Source organism: Mauremys mutica, chromosome 1, assembly GCF_020497125.1.
Source record: "Mauremys mutica isolate MM-2020 ecotype Southern chromosome 1, ASM2049712v1, whole genome shotgun sequence".
NCBI lineage: Eukaryota > Metazoa > Chordata > Testudines > Geoemydidae > Mauremys > Mauremys mutica.
Window position 1 is genome coordinate 336,591,425 of NC_059072.1, and position 18,903 is coordinate 336,610,327.

At 45.8% G+C, this 18,903-nt stretch overlaps 1 protein-coding gene across 2 annotated transcripts in view; it reads right to left on the reverse strand.

Annotated features, from left to right (window-relative positions):
* Positions 1-18,903, reverse strand: part of AMOTL1 (angiomotin like 1) — a 147,724-nt gene that overhangs the window by 109,771 nt on the left and 19,050 nt on the right. For both annotated transcript variants that reach the window (XM_045019665.1, XM_045019661.1), the window contains exons 5-6: positions 15,008-15,143; positions 11,326-11,376 (exon numbers count right to left, since the gene is read on the reverse strand). In XM_045019665.1, coding sequence (XP_044875600.1) covers positions 11,326-11,376; positions 15,008-15,101 — 145 coding nt within the window. In that variant the 5' untranslated portion in view covers positions 15,102-15,143. The remainder of the gene's footprint in view (positions 1-11,325; positions 11,377-15,007; positions 15,144-18,903) is intronic.

The following is an 18,903-nucleotide window of genomic DNA, read 5'->3' on the forward strand; positions in this document are numbered from 1 at the left end:
GTCCTAATGTTGCACCATGTATCCCAAGCAGACTGTGCTGAGCGGGATAGGGGGCTGGCATCAAAACGGTAACACTACACTGTTGTCCAACACAGACACACACAGACACACACACACACACACGCCGATGGGCTGCCAGGTCCTAGTGCACCCGGAGTAGGGCAGTAAGCGAAGTCTCTGGCAGCGAATGCAGTGCTGGCACAGCAGGGCCTGCTGGTGGTCGAAAAGCAGCATATTCCCCTGTAGCAGGAGTTTGGAGATTTTAACTGTGGTTTCATCTAACGCTCTTTAGGATTTTATTTTAGGCAGGGCCACCCAGAGGATTCAGGGGGCCTGGGGCAAAGCAATTTCGGGGGCCCCTTCCATAAAAAAAAGTTGCAATACTATAGAATACTATATTCTCGTGGGGGCCCCTGCAGGGCCCGGGGAAAATTGCCCCACTTGCCCCCCCCAGGTGACCCTGATTCTAGGGCATAAAAACGCATTGAAACAGCTTTAAGCAACCGCTTAAGGGAGTGACAAAATACTTGGTGGTCTTCTAGTGAAGATGGAGCAGTCATGCTCAGCACACAGGGGGGCGGTCTGGTAATTTCTAATTAGAATGGTCTCTTGAGCAAGTTTCTTCTGCCAATATTTGCGCTGGAACGGATCAAACTGAATCTATCCCTGAAGGTAATTTAAGATTATTTTGAATATAAAATAAATAAAATCAAATTTCATTCCATTTTTGTTGGTTTGGGGGGTTGGTGATTGTTTATTTTTAAATCTCACCTTCCCACTACCCTGCCCCCTCTCTTCTCTGGAAGCCACTCTGCAGTTCCATTTCTCAAAAAAGTCACTTGCCAAACAGGAACCTTAAGAGATCCTTACACTAAATATGCTTTCAATGCCTAACAGATTTCTGCAAACTTCAGGGCCTGCTGCACTGAGTATCTCCTTTTGAAGGAGGCAAAGGGTATGTCTACACTACCCACCGGATCGACGGGTAGTAATCGATTTATCGGGAGACGCGATATATCGATCCCCAAACGTGCTCCCATCGACTCCAGATCTCCACCAGGGCGAGTGGCGGTAGCGGAGTCGACACGGGGAGCCGCGGCTGTCGATCCCGCGCTGTGAGGACTGGAGGTAAGTCTAAATAAGATACGTCGACTTCAGCTATGCTATTCCCGTAGCTGAAGTTGCGTATCTTACATTGACCCCGTCCCCTAGTGTAGACCAAAGCAAAGAGTAGGATTCCCTGCAGCATGTGATCCCCATTTTCCTCTCCCTACCAATTCAAAGGAATGGCATAAATCAATAAAATATTGCTTGATAAGGTGATGCTGGTTTATTAATACCCCAATCCTGCAAACACTTATTCAACTTTAGGATAATAAAAGTAAACTGCTACATAAGTGTTTGCAGGATGAGGGCTCAATAGTGTACATGCAGGCTATGTTCAGGCCTTGAGATGGTCATAGAGTAATCACAAATAATTTGTGTCAATGAGTTTTTAATCTCATCAGGAGCTGAAGAAGGCTCTTATCCAAAGCCTGTTAAAATCAATGGAAATGCTCCCATTCACTTCAATGAGCCCTAAAGGACTCTCAAATACATTTTCCCGCTATTTAACCAGCTGCATAGATGGCCCAGCAATATTCAGCAAACAAATTATTTTTTTATCAATCAGCAAGTAATTCAATAATTATATCTATATAAGTATTCTATACATTCATAATTCAGTAATAATTTTCTCCAGTAGTCATCTGTCCTTACTTGAGACCCCCTTTCATGAACCTCATCCTCAGAGTTACCACACTTCTTTCAATTCAATAGTATTGTATTGGCATGACAACTTAGACAATTGTTGCCAAAGTATAAAAAGACAGAACACGCAAATCTCTGGTAAAGGCAGACATGGTGAGCCTGATTCTCCTCCCAGAATCAGGAGTACCTCCATTCAAATCAATATTGTGACACAGGTGTAAACCACTGACAGCAGAATCAGGCCCAGGATAGAGTTGTTTCACCTGGCTGCATTTGTCATTGCCCATAGCTGAACTGGTGTCCTTTCTCTTCCATTTTTTGCCTTCGGTCTAGGATTATGCACAGTTTTTCCTCATTGCTTTTCATAATGGAAAGTCTTCTCATGTTTGATAATTTGAGGTGGTATCATTCTTGCATTCCTTCCTCTTTTAGATAGTGGAGTATAAACAGTCCTTCCTTTTCTCTTTTTATCCTTTGCTTGAACAGATGCACCTCTCCAGATGTATATTTTCTATTATCTCCACCTTATCGTCACCACCGACTCTGTGTTTAGTAAGAGTCTGCCTTAGTTTTGCATGTTATATTGTGAGAAAATAGTCACTAGTTCTGTACATGCATCAGTTACAATCTACCATATTGGTTTTGGTCTATTCTTCTTAGTAACTTCTAAATATTGGTGTTTCAGAGTTTTTTGCTTGAGCAGTAAACATGGTTCATATTGGGATAAGTTTTTTTCTTCTCTTGATTTTATTACTTTGTTGGACGCCAGGGCGTGGAGCTCACTTGCCTTAGGCACCCATATTAATTAATTTTTCCTCACACCTTAAAGTGTGGTAATACTCTGCAAAAGATTGTGTAAATATGGTGCAATGCTTCCTGTTTAATTGAAGGCCTGTGATTTGGAAGTCAAGCTACTAAAGTAATAAAGATTCTTCAGGCCAAATTCTATGGAGCTCTCGCTCATTTAATATCTTTTCAAGTGAATGAGGCAGAGACTAGAGCTCACACATCTGTGTAACTGGTGGTTGTACTGTGGGATTGCACCGGTGATGGCACACGACTGGGTTGCACAGGTGTAATTGAGGGAAAAATCTAGTCCTGCAAACGGCATGAAGCTACCATTCTCTTGGTGATACATAAGTCAAGACAGAGTCATGCTCATTCTCACTTAGCTGTGTTGACTGACATCCCAATAGAAGTAAAAAGCTTAATCACCAAAGTCACAGATCCCAGGGAACAGATCTGTTGAGCAAGAATGTCTCATTTTTACGTGGTCACCTTTTCAACCATAATCACCATCACTTTAAGATTTTTGTTTTAAGTGGTTAGGGTACCAACATGGGACGTGGGAGACCTGGGATTCCTTGCTCCAGCACAGTCTTCCTGTGTGACTTCGGGCAAGTCACTTAGTGTGTCAACAATGCAAAAATAGAATAAAAAAATAATAAAATAACCAAAACCCTGCAGCAGCAAGTCTCAGAGCCTGGGTTTACAGACTTGGGCTTGTGGTGATAAAAATAGCTGTGTAGACATTCCTGCTTGTGCTGGAGTTGGGCTCTGAAATCAGGCAAGGGGGGTGGGAACATGGCTATTTTTAGTGCCCTAGTGCAAGCCCTCCGAGCCCGAACCTATAGACCTGGACTCTGAGACTTGCTGCTGCAGGAGTTTTTTTGCCAGTGTAGACATAACATTTGTCTCTCTGTGCTTCGGTTCCCATCTATAAAATGGGGCTAATAGCACTGCCCTACCTCACAGAGATTGTTGTGAGGATAAATACTTTCAAGATTATGAGGTGCTCCCCTACTGATAGAATGGGGGCCATATAAGTACCCAAGATGGATAGATAAAAATATGTTTTTAGCATGAAATCCGGGGGCCTCAGGCATTGGTGGTACCTCAGTCTCTCATTCACTGCCTATGCACATAAATTTAATCTCCTGAGGACCAAAGGGCTTTAGTCTAACCCAAGTTACCGCTCAGCGTAGATGGTTTAATGGTCCATTCTGGCCTCAAATTCCATGAAACTATGAATACAGTTCTGGCCATGTCCATTACCTTCCACTCCTTCCCCCATCTCAGTGCTCCCCTTTGGCACTATTCCTATCGTTTTCTTGTATTTCAGCAGGGTCTGTGCCCCAAAGAGCTAAGACAGACAAAGGGTGGGAGAAAAAGTGTATCATCAACATCCCACTTTACAAATAAGGAATGGTGGCGCCAAGAAATTAAGTGACTTGCCCAAGGTCACATAGACAGTCTGTGGGAGAGTTAGGCATTGAATCCAGACCTTCAAAGCCCCAGTCCCATGCCCTAAGCAAGATCATTCTTGATCTCTGTTAGGAAATCCTCTCACACCGCTTAGAATTTGAGTGAAGGATTTGCATTTTGTTAGTATATTTGCACTTTCATTGTCTTGTTGAGCAGCATCCCGAGTGTGCAGATGTGGGGGAGCAGTATAAATAACATTACTGTTATTAAATCCAGGCCCTTCTCCCTGCTGCACAGCTGCCTCCCTACTCGTTTTCCCATAAATCGCTTACTGTACATATTCCTTCATGTCAAGCAGTGGATTTATTGACTGTGCTGGACAGCAGTACTGTAGAAACAGGAAAACAGGAAATTTGTCAGCACACAGTGGTTCTTTGCATCCTGTGGAACTGGTGTGCTGAATGGCATTCTCATTATGGCTGGAATTATTCATGATTTAATCTCACCAACCCTACCTAAGCAAGCCATTCTGCTGTGGAGTCTGATTGCAAAGTGGGAGAACTACCGGTATGTGGGTAGCTCGTGTGTGTGTGTGTGTGTGTGTGTGTGTGTGTGTGTGTGTGAGAGAGAGAGAGAGAGAGAGAAAGATTATTTTGTGCTTAGTGCCTTTCATCAGAGGATCTCTAAGCACTGCACAAAGGGGTGCACGCACTCAGCTTTCTGAGGCATGGAGTCAGGCAGGCATACCCCCTTCATGCCATGTACCTGTACTTAGTGCTGTGCCTTTGCTTTATTTCCTGGTGCCAACATTTCCTATGGTGACTGGATAGTTCCTTCTTTCGTCTCTCATCAGGAGAGACAACACAATGCTAACGCATGTCTATGCTTTGAGCTGGGGGTGCAAGTTCCAGCTTGAGGACACATACCCCTGCTAGCTCTGATCATGCTAGCCTGCTAAAAATAGAGTGTAGCTGTCATGTCAAGAGGAGTTAGCTACCCCGAGTATGTACCCATATGCCAGCACGGGTCCATACTCAGGGTGGCTAGCCCCTCCCACCACTCACATGGCTACGTTGTATGTTTAGCGCGCTAGCTTGATCAGAGCTAGCGTGAGTATGTCTCCTCAAGCTGGGAATCACAGTGCAGAAATACCTTTAGATTTCTCTATTTCATTGCTCTGGCTACCTTTACTCAAGCAAACCCTCCAGTGACTGCAGGATTAGCCCTATCCTAGTAGTTACTTCTACAGTGCCTAGAATTTGCAAGGTGCTTTACAACCCACATAGAAGTCAAAGGGGCTGATCCTGGGCTCAGCCCTTGTTCCTATGTGCTACTCTGATGGTGTAGAGGGGCCACAGAGGCACTGCAACAGGCTGGAGGAGAATGGGGTGAGTGCTAGGGATGGGGCTGAGAGGGGAGAATCTCTATAGTGATAAATACTATGGGAATTCTGGGCTCCTCTAGGCTGTAGTGCATTCCCTAGGCTGCCTGGGCAAGGCTGCTGGAAATTACAGGAGTCCTAGGTGCTGCTCTAATTTACACTGGGGAGCCCATCACATAATCTGTCCTGGAGTCCCTGCCCTGTAACTTGGACATGACACAAAGACAGTAACAAACCAGTAGGGTTGGGGGGACAATGAGGAAGGAAGAAGGCAACAATAATAAAATCATTGGATTACTCAGCTCTGGCCTGTGCCTATATTCTATGGTACCATTTAGTATAGAATTGTTCTCTGCATTTGCATATCTTGTAGGTGGCATGGCAGGAGGGATCCTTCCTATTCCTTGTACAGCATCTAATAGAATAGGGCTGCTATCTGGATTGCGGCCTTTGGGTGCTATCTAAATACATGTGGGCCAAGATTTTCAAAAATGAGTGTCTGAAGTTAGCCTCCTATATCGCTATTGAGGTATTTAGGTAAGCAGCATGATTTTTAAAAGAGCTGAGCACTCAGCAGCTCCCACTAATCTCAAAGATGCAGGATCAGCCTCGTAGTTAGAGTGGCATAAATTCAGAATGATTCCACTGAAGTCAAGAGCTACGCTCAGGCTACACACCAGTGTAAATGAGAGCTCAAGAGATAAAGTGGTGGGGCGCAATGGATCATGTCCCATATACACATTTGTAAGGAGAGGAAGGATGGTTCAGTGGTTAGGCATGAACCTGGGATTTGGAAAGTATTCAATTCCCTGCTCTGCTACAGAATTCCTGTGTGATCTTGGGCGAGTCACTTAATCTCTCTGGAGAAATAAACTACCCACCCCACAGAGGCAAATGCTTCTTTCATTTATAATTCTATGAGCCCACTGCAATCAGCGAGCTACTTGCCTGTAAATGAGGGCAGAATTTGGCCTTGGCTTGTAATGTGCCTATTCATAATCTCTGTAGGTCAAAGGGAGGGTCTCTCTCAAAGCCAATTTAAAAATGGTAATATAAGTGCTGTCCTTTGTCATTTAATTTGGTTTGATGAAATAGAATGAATTTTTCTTTAGTTACCTTGATCCTGTATTGAATTTTATACAAGCTGAATAAAACTAGATTTGTGGGATTTAACTGAGTCTGGTTACATTAGCCAGAGACTCCTCCAAGCCAGTGTTTAGAAGGGTTTGGTTTGGTGTTTTAGCCTATCCTTACAGGTGCCTGCAAAAGAGGATTATTTCCTAATTAGGGTGACCAGATGTCCTGATTTTATAGGAACAGTCCCGATTTTGGGGGCTTTTTCTTATGTAGGCACCTATTACCCCCCACCACCGTCTCGATTTTTCACACTTGCTATCTGGTCACCCTACTCCTAATCCATCTTCCTATAGCCCCTTCAACCCACAGTGCACGATCAGGATTGTGCTGAATTTCAGAGGATGATGATCTCTTTCTGCCTATGTAACTTTGTTTCTCTTTTCCCCCCAGACCCTGTATTTTTGGAGACACATTTGCCAGTGCTTTTCAAAGTCCTTCTCTTGTTCAATTCTGTTTTGACTTTACAATGAATGTAGTGGTCGTGAAGGGTGCAAGATTGGAGACTGAAGTTCTCTAGTAGGTAACGGGTCTGGTACAGGCCAGCAGTAGCTCAAGCTTCCTCACACCACTTGTCTAATGGAGTTAGAACGTAACCCTTAATGAGGCAAGAGGGTATTTCAGTTCCCATGCCCACTCAGTCTTTGGCCTCTCTGCTGAGGATGCCTATTATGGTCATGTAGACAACAGTCCACTGTGAACTGGACTGACGATATCATCTCCTCATTTCCCATAGGCCCATGCCCAGCCCAGCCACCTATTGCTAACAAGGGCCCTGGACAGATTTAAGACCAGCAATCTAAAAATGGAAGGCTCTCTACTCTATGAGAGAGAGAGGAAAAAAAACTTCCCCAAATTTCCCATGCATTTCTGCTTTAGCTGGGGAGGGGGGAAGGGGAGCAGAGCAAACATTCCCCAAAACATGACAAATTTTTCCACCCATTTCTAGTGACCCTACTGCACTGAGTTACCAATCTCCTGGGTCATCTGGAGCCCCCAGTCAGCTCTCTGTTAGTGACTCCCTTTTACTATACAGGTCTGTGATGTTTATTACACCCAGGCTGCAGGCAAGATCACTGAACTCCCACGGACTCGGCCGTTCTGAACAGCAAGTTCAGTCTGGTATTGATGCTCGTTACATTTGAAGTATCAGAGGGATAGCCGTGTTAGTCTGGATCTGTAAAAGCAGCAAAGAATCCTGTGGCACCTTATAGACTAACAGACGTTTTGCAGCATGAGCTTTCGTGCGTGAATACCCATTTCTTCAGATGCAAGTCACATTTGAAACCCCCTTTGCATGTAACCACATTGACTCCAAATGCAAACAAACAAACAATTATCCCATTCCAGCTGACAGTTTGGCAACCCCAGATGCCTGCACCCCATTTTATTTCTTGATTGTGACTGCCACTTCTGATGTTAGGCCAGGCAGCCCACGACTTACAGCACAGCGGGGGGTAATGCTAGCGGGGCTGTATGTACAGCCAGCCTAAGATAGGAACAACCAAAATAGTCATGGTAAGATGCTTGGACAACAGCATGAACCAAAACGTGGAATTAAAATACCGTCTATAAAGAAGTTTCATTAGAGTAAGTAACACAGATCCATTAAAAAAAAAAAAAAGCCTCCTTACCCGTCAGATGGAAAGAATGCTATCTGTTCTGATTAGTCACTAACTTCATTTATCCCAGATACACGGCTTGTTTCAGCAGATATTATTTTAGCAGTCATCAGCTTCTCTGGAATGTTTTAAATTATGAACGGAGGCACATCCACTTCTGCCCTTCAAGCAGTAGTTCCATAATTCCATCAGCAAGAGGTGTTTAAACAATCTAGCTACCAGATGGCCAGTTAACTCAAAAACTTGGTGAGCATTAATATATTATTGCACTAAATTAATAGCCACTGCAAGGTTTTCACTATGATGTCGGCTGTACTTATTTATCAGCTCCCCTCCACTGTGCATTTAATAGGCGGCATTGCAGCTACAGACAGCAAAGTCATCTCTGCACATCTGGTTTTCCAATTTTGCCAAAGAGCTTTCATTTTTCTTTCCTCTAATAATTTGACCTGTTTCATTTCTGACAGAGGACTCCGTTAAATGGAGCACTAGCTTCCTGGATTCATTCCAGCCAGAGATGAAGTCAGAACAACAAGAAAAAAGAAGCAGCTGGTGGCTAATAAGCAATTGGAACAAACAGGCTAGGGATTTTTTTAAAAATCCAATGGGATTGGATTCCTAGTTGTAATGGTTGCACAGGAACAATGTGCCACAGAAACTGTATTTCCTTCAATCACAGTAGTTGTAGCATGCCTCCCCTAGTACAGCTAGATAATCACACATGTGTTCAGCTATCAGGAAATCTGATGCACAGCCTCTAAGAATTTCCACAGATGTATTAGGTCTTTTACAAAAGCATTCGGAGCTGGATTCAGGGAGAGTTGGTTTCCCATCTCAACTCCCCCCCCCCCATTTTATTTTTCCACTTTCATCAAATTTCCATTATTCTATCACAGATTTCTCTGATCCCCTCATGTAGGGAGAGAGCTCTTTCTTCCCATGCATTTTTCCTCATCTGGCCTCTCTTTGCCCTGATATTCAACTATCTTATCCTAAAGCAGCGAACAGACCAATTTCTAGTGACACTTCCAGTTGGGTGGGACTGAGAAGCAGGATGTGGCTGTGGAAGCATCAACTGATGCCCCTGCTTAAGAAACTCTCTCTCCCTTGCCCTTCCTTTCTCCAAGACCAAAAATTCCACCTCACAGCTCACCAAGGAGACAATACAACATTCTTCTGCTAGGCTGCAGAACAAGTGTGAAATGTTCTGTTTTCATCATTTACAGAACAAAAGGAACACAACAGTCACAGGCGGAATCAGAAGTGCAGAAATCCTGAATTTTGGGAGAGGAGACAGAATGAATGAGAAGGAGAGAGAAGAGTTCATTTTTGGCTAATCATTATGGATCCCTGACAAAATGATGCTTCCAGTACTTGCTTATCACAATCGTTTTAACTTGGGAATGAGAACGGGACACCTCATCTAGCAGCTACATAAGGGCACAATTGTGTCAGATGATGAACACCTCCTGAGGCTTCTCATCACCCTCAGTTCCTATACTCTTGTGAAAATTGAACATGCAAAACTCATCTCAAGAGATGCCCTTCATCATGCAGAATCAGACTCATTGATGACTGCTAGGGACAACAGAACTAGTCATCCAAACCAAACCTTTTATGAAGTGTGGGGGAAAAAAATTGGTTAAACTTTCTTCCCCCTTATTTTGGTTCTTTTGGCTTCCAGCATGAAACATAATACCATAATAAAGACCGTTCTCATGATATTTCAAGCTATATAGAAAGCAGGAAGGATGAGAATCTCATGAAAGTGCTTGGAGCACTTCTGTACTGTCTCCCACTACCTGACCATGAGGCGCGCGTGTGCGCTCTCTCTCTCTCTCTCTCTCACACACACACACACACACCCCCCTTGCTAAAAACTCTTTTCCTTCTTCTAAGCTCTAATCTTTCCTTGTTCTTTCATTTTTGCACAGTTGTCTTATATTCTGTTTTGGTCTTATCTAGTTTAGATGTGAGATCCTTGACAGCATGACACACACCACCACCACCACACACACGTGCACGCACACACATACACACACACACACACACACACACTCTTGTAGCTCCATGCCCTCTCCCCATTCCTCAGGGGAACAGGTGGTCAATATCTTCAGCGGGCTCTACAGGGCGCTGATGGTATGGGCCACCTGTTGAGGATCTTCTGATGAGCAACATGTAGTCCATCTCATCCTCTCTCTCCTGCCTCAGTACAGCACTTCTAGCTAGGGCTACAAAACAGACTACTTCTGCCACGGCCCTGCTGAGCTGGGGCTAAAAGAAGACTCATGATTTTTATTGCCTAGGGCTGTCCTAATGAACCTGTTAGAGATTATGGATCATCTCTCCTAGAAAGCAAGTGCTGGAGAACCCCAAGCAAAGAATTAGGGGGTGTCTCTCAGCCTCAGCTCAGTAGACCCAACAGCAGCAGTCTGTTTGCTGCTCCCTGTTGCATTATTTGGGTGTATGGACACTCAGTCTCCAGAAATGCCTTTATTCCCATTTGAGCCAGTCACCTACACTGGGTAGCCCCTCAAGAAGCTACCTAGTGCCCCCTGCAGGGCAAACAGGGGAACTTCTAGCTATAAGACTGAACAGGGATAGGGCAGGCCATCAGCACCCAGCTCCCCACTTGAACGTAAAGTGGGTGGGATACTGAGCCCAAGCAAGGGGCTGACTGTATGTTCCCCTGAGTTTGTCGAAAACCAACCCATATGAAGTGAACTATTGATTTCAGTCTGGGAGCTGGACTCTTCACTCCTCAGACTTCACACATTTCTAGTCGTGATTCCCCGCTCTCTGCTCTAATCACTAGGAACAGAGCATACTGGAGGACAAAGATTTTGGAGCTCATCATAGCACTAACCATCAGAGCAGAAGGTCACAGAAGTGCTGGTGCCAGGCATGGGTTAAACTTTAACTGCACTTCCAAAAAGCTGGAGCATTTACACTTTCTGCAACAGAAAGATGCAAGCTCTTGGCACAAAATAAAATAACCAAGCAAATGTGATTCAGAAACCTACTAAATACATCTTTTAGTATCCAGCAGTGTCCTACTCTCTGGTCTGTGCATTCAAAAGCAACGCAGAAAGGAGCCACTGGTAATGATGCATTTATGCGGCAGACTGCACTCAGCAGCCTCCCTATTTTTTAACTAAATCTTCTCATCCAAATTACAGTATAGGATGCAGAGAAGAAAAAGACATAGGAATATATGCTCTGCATGGGACTTACCCAGCTGATCCAGTCTGAATGGAGCTGGTGCGCCTTCGGAAATCTCATTGTCTGCAGGAAGAAGAACAAATGCCTGGAAAGAGCAGCCTGATTCATAGGTGTATATTGTTAGAGAAATAAAACTGCTTCTAGTAACACTGCAGCGAGGCCGTTGCTTAGCTTGCCCCTAGTTCTGCCAGGTGGTGCTTTCTCTCAGCATGTCTGTTTGGAAATTAGCAATTGTCAAAGAAACTTTGGGTCAATTCAGCCCCAAAACCAAAGCGTATTCTTGCTGCAAAATGAAACCTCGTCGTCCCTCCAGCACCCATACACTTTGCATTGGCAGAGTCCTAAGGGGCTGCACTGCACCATCCTGATCCTTGGTGGGACACCCAGGCTGCACATGCAAAATAAGAACCTCATTTTCTGACGTGTCCTCCAGACTTTTCAGAAACCCCGCCACTCCCATCTCCTGTTCCTTTTAGTGTCCAAAGATTGGCCAGAAGCATCATTAACCAGAACAGAGGCTCCAGAAGTGAGTGCGCCGATCCTGTGCCCACCTGAATGGACACAAACACCTCCCTTCGCTACTGCAGGCCCCTCTTTGCCATCTGGCCTGCCTGCCCACTGGTTGCTAGGCAACCACAGCAGGCAAACGTATTCGGCATTAACTCTCCCACCCTCTATGAGATTTTTGTTTGTTTTTCAATTATTTAAAAAGAAAAAACCCTGAAAAAGGCCAGATCCTCAAAGACAAATAAATAATAAACAAACCAAAGAGACTCTTTCCCTTTCAGTCACTGGATTTGATCTCCCTGATACCGAAATCTCTTGTCTATCAAACGAGGATGTTGTGTAGCCAGAATACATTTCAACCTATGGAGAGGAGGGGAAGTGCTACAGCCCAGTTTTCTCCCTCCTCCTGAATAGCAGACCAAGCGAGCCCTTTAACTCTGTGAATTTTCACCTGTAACACTCACAGGAGAAAGTCTCGCAAGGCACTAGTAGAAAATAAATCACTAGGGACTATCCTACACTGAGGATAAGACATGGGGACTTGAAATCTAGAAAGTCAACCTCACCAAAGGATCTTGACACTTGACACACATCAGTGAATCTATCCCCACAGTACCCCGGTGAGGTAAGGAAGTACTATTATACTATACTGTCTTCAGGCTAGCAGACAAACCTGTAAGTAGATCCAATGACTGGAGGCTGAAACCAAACATTCAGATTGGAAATAAGGTGCAAATTTTTAACAGTAGTGAGGTTAATTAACCAATGGAACAACTTACAAAAGTTGTGGTGGAAACTCCATCATTGGCAATTTTAAAATCATTACTGGATGTTTGTCTAAAAGATATGCTCTAATTCGGTGATCTCCAACCTTTTTACGCGCAAGATCACTTTTTGGATTTAAGGGCAACCCAGGATCTACCCTCCCTTTTCCCAAAGCCTCACTCTGCTCACTCCACCTCCTCCCTTCATTGCTTGCTCTCCCCAACCCTCACTCACTTTCACCAGGCTGGGGTAGGGGGTTGGGGCCAATGGGTTCGCAGTGTGGGAGAGGGCTCTGGGCTGAGCCTGGAGCAGGGGGCTGGGATGCAGGAGTGGGTGAGCTCTGGGAGGGAGTTTAGGAGCAGGAGTGCGCTCCGGGCTGGAGCAGAGTGTTGGGGTGCAGGCGGGGGTGTGCGGTGCTGGCTCCAGGAGGGGGCTCAGGGCTGGGGGTTGGGGTGCCAGAGGGGGTTTGGGGTGCTGACTCAGGACTGGGGCTTGGGGTGCAGGAGGGGGTTCGGCATGCAGGGAGGGGTATGGGTTGCTGGCTCTGGGAGGGGGCTCAGGGCTGGGGGTTGGGGTGCGGCCTCCCGCCGGGCAGCACTTACCTCCGGTGGTTGACAGTGCAGCGTGGCTGCCACTAAGGCAGGCTCCCTGCTTGCCCTGGCCCCATGCCACTCCCAGAAGGGGCCAACGCGCCCCCTGGGGGGGGGCAGAGGGCACGTGGCTCTGCGCACTACCCCTCTCTGCCAACACCGCCCCTGCAATTGGCCACAGCTCCCTGTTCCTGGCCAATGAGAGCTGCGGGGACAGTGCTTGCAGGCAGGAGCAGCACGCAGAGGGAAACCCCTGCCTCCTCACTCCCCTGCCCCCAGGGCTGTGGGGCTGCGCTGGCCACTTCCGGGAGCGGCGTGGGCCCAGGGCAGGCAGGGAAACTGCCTTAGCGGCAGCCCCACTGCACCACTAGGGATCGCAATCGACTGGGAGATCCTCTAGGATCAATCAATTGATCACAGTTGACCCGTTGGTGACAACTGCTCTAATTCAAACAGGAAAGTCCTATGGCCTGTGTTTTACAGGAGGTCAGACTAGAGGATCACAGTGGTACCTTCTGGCCTTATTATCTATGAATCATCTCGACTTAACAGATGGGGAACTGAAGAACAAAGCAGCAAAGTGACTTGCCCAGAGTCACACAGGAAGTTTATGGCAGAGCTGAGAAACGAATCCACATCTCCTGAGTCCCAGGCCAACCTCAGCCACAAGCCCATCCTTCCTTTCCTGACCTTAGCTGAGGCAAGCCTATGCTGTGGTGCCTATAAGAAATCAGCCAACATTTAATGGTTAGGTGGAGGGACAATGGTGGGAGGTGTCTGAGGGTTTGCTAAGACAATGCTTGTTTCAGAGCAGGTGTTTAAATTCTCAAAGATTATTTCCTGGAGTCCCCTCCCCACATTCAGGGCTCTGGACTTAAGTCCCCCAGGGGGTAGGGGAGTGCTGGGAGGCACCGGCACCTCCAGCGGAGCTCCTACAGGTTTGAAAATATTTTCCAAAGCTCTTCTCCAGTGGGCTCCTGCTGAATTTAAGCCCTAGCGCCAGTGCAGGCGAAGTGCTATCCAAGTTTGGTAAGCAGTGAAATGACAATTTTCTCAGCTTATTATTAGTACAGCCTTATTCACTTCAATACAAACACACACTATACCCCATATCAAGAGATGGCTGAATAGCATCAGAGAATCTCTAGTGTTAAACAGGACATGTTCTGGTGGTTGTGGTCATTGTCTGCGGGGACTGAACCAAGGATCTATGGATCTAAAAAGGGCATACTGGATAAGACCAATGGTCCATCTAGCCTGTATCCTGTCTTCTGATAGTGGCTAATGCCAGATGCTTCAAAGCGAATGAACAGAACAGGGTAATTATCGAGTGATCAATCCCATGTTGTCCAGTCCCAGCATCTGGCAATCAGAGGCTAGGGACATCCAGAGCATGAGGTTGCATCCCTGACCATCTTGGTTAATAGTCATTGATGGAGCTATCCTCCATGAACTTATCTAATTCTTTTTTAAACCCAATTACAGTTTTGACCTTCATAACATTCCCCAGCAACGAGTTCCGCAGGTTGGCTGTGCATTGTGTGGCATAAGCCCCTGCTGCCTAAGCCAAAGGACAAGGTCCAATAGTTTGAAAGCATTTGTAGGGACAGAGGCCATGCAATACCTTGGACAATTCCCAACATCTGTAACAGGTGCAAGATTGGCCATCACCAGCACTAAAGGGAAATAAATAGAGTTGGGTGGCACATTTTTGCTGAAGCAAAACACTTTGGTTTCCACAAAACTGTTGGGAACTTTTTTGGGTCTGGGGCACAGAGAGTGAGATACACACTAAATGGTTAGGTGGATTAAATGCTGCACAGCTACCGTACCTCCTCTGTCACTAGCAAAGTGAAAAATACCACTGTGAGTCAGCCAGTTGATTTCATCCAGCTTCCAGTTGTCACCAAGGTCCATGCTTCCCATACAGTATCAGAGAGTTGCTGGTAACGCCTCCCAGAGTTCTTTCTGAGGAATAACCAAAACCTAGTGTGAATTATTGCAATTGCCAGGCTTCAAAATCTGCCAACAGCTAACCACTGAAACAGAGTGAAACTAGTATTTCTATGTCTATCCCTATTGGCCAAATTGTGCCCACACCACACAGGGGTGTGCAAGAGATGGAAAGGGTGTACAGTTTCCAGATTACGTTTAGGTGTTGGTTTAACTAGGGTTAAGTGGGAATTTGTTTTCCTGTCCCGTGAAAATTTTTGACATTTAAAAAATTTTTCCCCATCCCTTCGCACATCAGGATGAAGTTGAAGTCTCAAAAATTGTGATTAACTAAAAGGAAAAAAAATCAGTTCAGGTCAATTGAAATGTTTTGTCTCAGTTTTAACTTTTTTCCTTTTTTAACATTTTTAGTGTAAATTTACTAAAACTTCAGGACAACTTGAAACACCAAAACTTTCTGGTTCAATAGAGTTAAAACCTTTTTTAACCAAAATTTTTTTAAATCAGGTGTCTCGAACCTGACGCTGTTTTATGAACAGTTTGGGTATTGACAAATAGGCATTTTTCAGACCAAAAAAAAATGTAAAAAAGGTGGCAACCAGTTCTGTAGCTGTATAACCTGTATCTTAGAGACTGCCATAACAGTAGCAACTAGCCAGGGTGCTTCAACTTGTGGTCCCTGGTTTAAATGAGAGGGAGCTACTGGCAGGATTGCTAGATAGGCTTTTTGAGCTGATGTCAGGGAGAGTGTTTTATCAGCATTGAGCCAAATTATACCAAAACATTTACAATTACTTGCTTTAAGTTTTGCCACGTGCATAAGAATTATCCACACATCTTTAAAAATTCTACATGTGTATATTATAGCACAATAACACAGTCTGATTCTTTGCCCCCATAGGGGCTAAGCCACATAACAGGTTTTTGAGTCTGCTACTGCTTTCAAGCTAAGCAAGCTAATCCTTTAGCCAAGGCAGCAGCTCCTGCTTTTAGATCCAGAGCACCTGCGTTCAGCCCCTGTAGACCCACCTGACCATGTCCTTTGAACATTAGAAATTCTCTGATGCTACTCAGCAGTCTCTAGCTATGGATTATAGTGTGGTTTAGAGCTGAACCCTAATGATTTGCTATCTACTCTAGTATTAATTATAATATATTACTATTATTATTATTTTAATGGCCACTAGAGTTTGAATGATCAATTTCCAGATTACCTGGAGATTTGCATTGTGTGAGGTATTAATAGCACGTGGAGGCAGATACTTCTTTCCTCCCATCTTGTCCATGTGGAAAGGAGCATGGGAATCATTCCTAGTCCTTCCTGTATGGCCAGCTGCCAGTCTATCCACAGGTAATTAGCAGTGTTGGGTTATGACACAGCTTTATTCCAGATGAGATTTGAAAATAGATGAAGAGTCAGTGAGGCAGACAGAGTTATCAGATGACTGTTCTAGTTAGCAGAAACCACAGAGGAAGACAAGCTTGTTTTGACAAGATTGGGCAGAGAGATAAAGAGGAATCCACTGCTAGGTGAGCTGAGGAAGAAGGGACGGGAGAAGGAGACCATCCATGCATTTGTTTGAGGCAAGTCCAGACAAGGAGAATGGTTTTGAACTGGATTCAGTGCTAAGGCTGGGGCTGGCTGTGCTGGTTTTACTGCTGCGCCTGCTTTGCATTCATGCAGTCTTAATGCAGGGAAGATTCTGGGCCACCATTATTACCCGATTAACATAACCTTAGCAGAACAATAGCCAGACATCAGGAGAAAAACCACTGGATACTAGGTATTAGATGTTTTTCACACAAACTAGGGGCCTTTTATCCTGGTATCTGGGGCATAGTGTGTTTTTGAGTGGAAGCTCAAGTCAGTCCTTGTCTACATGGAGAAATAGCCCAAAACCGCTATTGTGGAATAGCTCTCCATATGGACACCTTTATTCTGCACTTTGAAAGTGGACTAAGCTAAACTGCAGAAAGACACTCAGTGCAGAATAAGAGTGTCCACATGGAGAGTTTGTGCTGAATAGGTATGACCTTGCCATTACTTCCAGATGCAGTTTAGACATGTAGATGCTATGGCTGTGGGCACCATATGTGCTTCTATCGATACCTAGAAGTGTGTATGTGTGCGCGCCCGCACCAATAGTTCAAGTTTCCAAATGAATGCATAACCTATGTCCTCGGTATTTACATGATAAAGCATAGCCCAGCACATACCTCTAAGACTAGATCAGAAGGAACCTAATGGGATGGACCTGATTCTCCCCTCACGTCCACGAAGGTAATTCAGAGCCAACAGAGTTACCCTAATGTAAAAGGGAGCGGGGAGAATCAGGCCCAGCTGGTCTAATGTTGCTAAATAGCAGTGCTGAAAGTTGCATCCTCATCCCATGGAGCCTGAAAACTGTTGCACTGAATCACTAAGAGTCCTCCTGCCTGGTGCTCACTCTCTCTGAGCGCCTTCCTGGAGCTAGTTGTGCCAACACTGGCAGAAAGCCTGGGGGCCCCATTTCCTTCTACAACCACTTAGAGGAAGACTTCTTTCCCTCAGCCCTCACCAAGCAGCTACTACTTCCGTGACCCAGAAACAGGGGAGACCTGGTTCCCCCTCCTGAACCCTTCTTCCTTGACACATAGGCAGAGCCATCCTTAGGATTTATGGGGCCCTACGCTGTATTATTAAACTGGTGCCCCTACCCCGGCACGTTCAGCTCTGTGAATAGTGGTGCCCCTATACTGGTGCCCTATGCCGGTGCATTCGGCTCTGTGAATATGGCTCCTGCCTTATGCCTAGTAAGGAGACTGCAGCGCACGCTGGGTGTGCAGGAGCTGACCTGTTCTTACCTGCTCTTCCCATCATAGGCATGGACTCTGTGGGTGAGTGCTCTGGGGCTGGAGCACCCATGGGGAAAATTCAGTGGGTGCAGAGCACTCACCGGCACCAAGCTCCTCCCCTCTACCCCTTTCCCCCCCGCACTTACCAACTCTTCCCCCTGCCTCCCAGTGCTTCCAGAGTGCTGCGAACAGCTGAATCGTGGCATTCAAGCTCCGGGAGGGAGGGAGGGAGGGGGAGGAGGCGGGGCAGGGGTGGAGCAGGGGCAGGAAGAGGTGGGGTAGGGGTTTGGGGGGAAGGGGTGGAGTGGGGGCAGGGCCTGGAGTGGAGGTGTGGGGAGGTCGAGGACCCCTCGACAAATCAGAAGTCGGTGCCTATGGTCCTGGTGATGCCTCACATTTTCGAGTGCCCTATGCAGCCGCATATGCTGCGTATGCCTAAGGATGGCCCTGCACATAGGCTATGGGAAGCTGCCAGCACTTCCATACATCGTGGAAGACTCTGTGAGTAAATGGGAAGTAGCTGGTTTACAGCATCACAGATATGATGCAAGTGAAACCGACTGATTGAGATGGGACATGATTTTCAGACAGACTGTTTAGAACTCTGAGATTTGCAGCATGGTGGTGAACACCCCATTAGCTCAAATGCCTTATGCAGTTATAACAGATCAGAGCTGAGGGAGATTTTCAAAAATCACCTCAGGTATTTAGGAGCACATGTTAAAGAGGAAGTGATGGCTGCCATTGTGACCAACACACAGGGATTGGTTGAAGCAGGGACCTCCAAGCAGGGGTGAAAGTAACTTAAAGGACTTGCCGGTACTCTGGAATCCTGAGGAGGGGTGTGGCCTCCACCGGAAGAGGCGGAGCCTTTAAATCCCCAGGCCCTTTAAATCCTGATTTAAAGGGCCCGGAGCTAGGGCTGTGGTAGCAGCAGCTG